The 2676-nt window shown below is 34.0% G+C and overlaps 1 protein-coding gene across 1 annotated transcript in view; it reads left to right on the top strand.

Moving 5' to 3' along the window:
- The first annotated feature begins 245 nt into the window (after positions 1–245).
- The window catches only part of npc1l1 (NPC1-like 1), a 22609-nt gene continuing 20178 nt past the window's right edge, over positions 246–2676 (top strand). Inside the window, exon 1 of the mRNA XM_015387388.1 lies at positions 246–420. Coding sequence (XP_015242874.1) covers positions 379–420 — 42 coding nt within the window. The 5' untranslated portion in view covers positions 246–378. The remainder of the gene's footprint in view (positions 421–2676) is intronic.

The following is a 2676-nucleotide window of genomic DNA, read 5'->3' as shown; positions in this document are numbered from 1 at the left end:
GTTTTGTTTTGGGTTTCCCTAAATAATTCCTGCAAACTGCTTTAAGTAACCCAGGCAACCAACTCCACATTGCCCCAAAGTTAATAATCTAATAGAAATATTGATCCTTTATCGCCCTGATTGGTTGTCTGTAAAATCCCCAGATAAGAGGGCTGTGACACTGCAATACTGGTGACGTTGGTCAAAAGTCAGGATGTTTTTTTCTTCTTCTCAACACAGTTAGATGAACAGATAACAGCAGAGCAAGGACAGCCACAGAAGTCCATCCACTGTCTTTGCCAGATGTGTCTCCTAAAAGGACAGTGCTGATAGTTAAACACTCCAGCCTCCTGAAAGAGAGGATACTGATTCAGGTGCTGCAGAAACTCTCCAGGAATAATGTTTCATGCTGTAATCCTCGTCGCATTTCTGGCCTGTCTGGTGAGTAATGGTTTGCGTTTCCGCTGGGAAACATGTACCTGGTAAATGTTTGCTTCTCTGTTAACCACTGTTCTGATAATGAAAACTTTTTCTGGAATGCAAACTTTGAAAAGTTCAGCGAGAGACCAAAAGTGGAATAATCACAGCATAGCACCATTTAATAATACATTTATTCTGAAAAAATTACTCAATTCTTATTATATGTAACTGCCATTTTTAATAAGCCAGTCTATACTGTTACAAATATACTGTTTAAAGTAGCATTGTTATTTTGGTTTCCTGTACAGATAAAAAAAAAATTAACAGAGCCTTGTTATTAATATATAATATTTTAATGTCTACTAAGAGAAAATCCCTTGTTGTATTAGGAATTATATTACGTATTCGACTGATTTAGAGAGAAAATAGAACACATGAGAAACAAAGCACAGAATATATCATTTATATTGGTTATTCATTTTCCAGATGCAAAGTATTTATATTGTAAAAACACTGTACAGTGCAGTATTTTATGTTTATGTTCTTAACTCTTATTCTGTTATTTTTGTACACTTTTTTAAAGTTCACATTTGTGTGAATGCTTTTGCTGTAATCTTTTGCTGCTGTAACACCACTATTTCCCCATTGTGGGACAATAAAGGGATTTTCTATTCTATCATGGGATAAAACATATAATAAGATACAAAACTTAAAGTGAAGCATTCTAAAAACACCCAATAAATGTGCATAACTTCCAGAAGTCTGCATTTTGAAATAGCTGGAAAGTCTTTTAACATTTTGTATTTTCTGCTTATTAAGCACCAACGTTTTAACAGGTTTTTTTCCCGCTATAATAAATCATTCTTTAAGCATTAACTGAGGCACACTAGTGGGTGTTGTTAGAGATTTCATGTGAGGCAAAAGAAAAAGCAAAAAAAAAAAAAGATACAAACAAAATCAGCAGGGGACTGTGGTCTATATAGGTATAAAGTAATTACTCTATTCAAAAATTATATGCAAGTATCCTATAGGTAGTATCGGGATTTTAAATGGTCATAATATTCAGGAATGGATGGGTTCGGATGTGTTTTAGTATAAAATGTGCAAACCTATAGAACCACAGAACAGCATGACTTTTTATGAAGGTGTTGGCTAAAAGGAGCCTTATACTGTGGTCTTAAATTTATTACATTTTAGCTACCATGAGCTCTAGTTCGATTCTAAGAAAAAGAAAGAAGAAAGAAAGGCAAAAAAAAATACCTTCCAACTGTGAAGCACGGGGATGGAGGGATTATGGTTTGTGTTGGGTTTCCTACAGGGGGACCAGCACACTGCCAGAAAAAGACAGCTTCATGGTAAAAACATTATATGAAAATCTTGTAGCGTCAATGAATGACATCAAGCAGGAATTAAAAGTACAGGTACTAATGTGTCTTCGGAGGAGGAGGTTGGTAGTAACTAGTTACAGCTTCTCAGTTACGGAGGTGTAAAAGTAAACACATTTTCACTTGAGTAAAAGTACAGATAGCAGTGTAAAGGAAGACTAGAAAAAGTAAAATTATCGACTAAACTCCTTTAGTTAGGTAAAAAGTACAGTACACCCTACATTGTATTTAAATACTTAAGTAAAGTAGTTTTTGTTTTTAAAATAGCTTTTAAAAGCTTCCAAAAAATATTTTTATGTAAAATTGATTCTAAATTCTTCTGAGCAGTTGATTAGATTTTAGAGCTCTAGTATTCACAGCATTAAAGATGCAAATATCATTGAATCGAAGTTGAAGTTAAAGCATAATCAAAATGTGAAGGAGGAATGGATGGGGAATGTTTTGGGTCTCCGAATCTGATCCATCATCTGCAGTGTTTCCCAGCCTTCTGTTCACATCCATGTTGCTATCAGTGACTGGACACATTCTCTTTGTGAATTTTCTTGTTTCATTACAGCTGGTAAATCATTGTCAGTATGTTTAGAAGTAACGAGAGTTTTCAGAAGTAAGTTATAGAAAGTGTGGATATTTGTGTTCAAACTAGGGTAGTAGAAGTAAAAAGTATTCAGAAAGGTATAGATACCAAAATAGCCATTTAAGCACAGTTAAGAAGTATCTATCATGAGTTACTTGACATCTCTTCTCAGTTACAATTACTTGAGTTACTTTTTGACATAAATATACTTTTGCAAGTGGTTTTAATGAACCATACTTTCATTTCATATTTCAACAACGTATCACTACTCTTACTTGAGTAAATTTGACTGCACATCCCACTGTGAATAAGAGAATG

Source organism: Cyprinodon variegatus, unplaced genomic scaffold, assembly GCF_000732505.1.
Source record: "Cyprinodon variegatus isolate N-32 unplaced genomic scaffold, C_variegatus-1.0 Scaffold393, whole genome shotgun sequence".
NCBI lineage: Eukaryota > Metazoa > Chordata > Actinopteri > Cyprinodontiformes > Cyprinodontidae > Cyprinodon > Cyprinodon variegatus.
The sequence above is the reverse complement of the archived record's forward strand: the minus strand, read 5'-3'. Positions and strand labels throughout refer to the sequence as shown.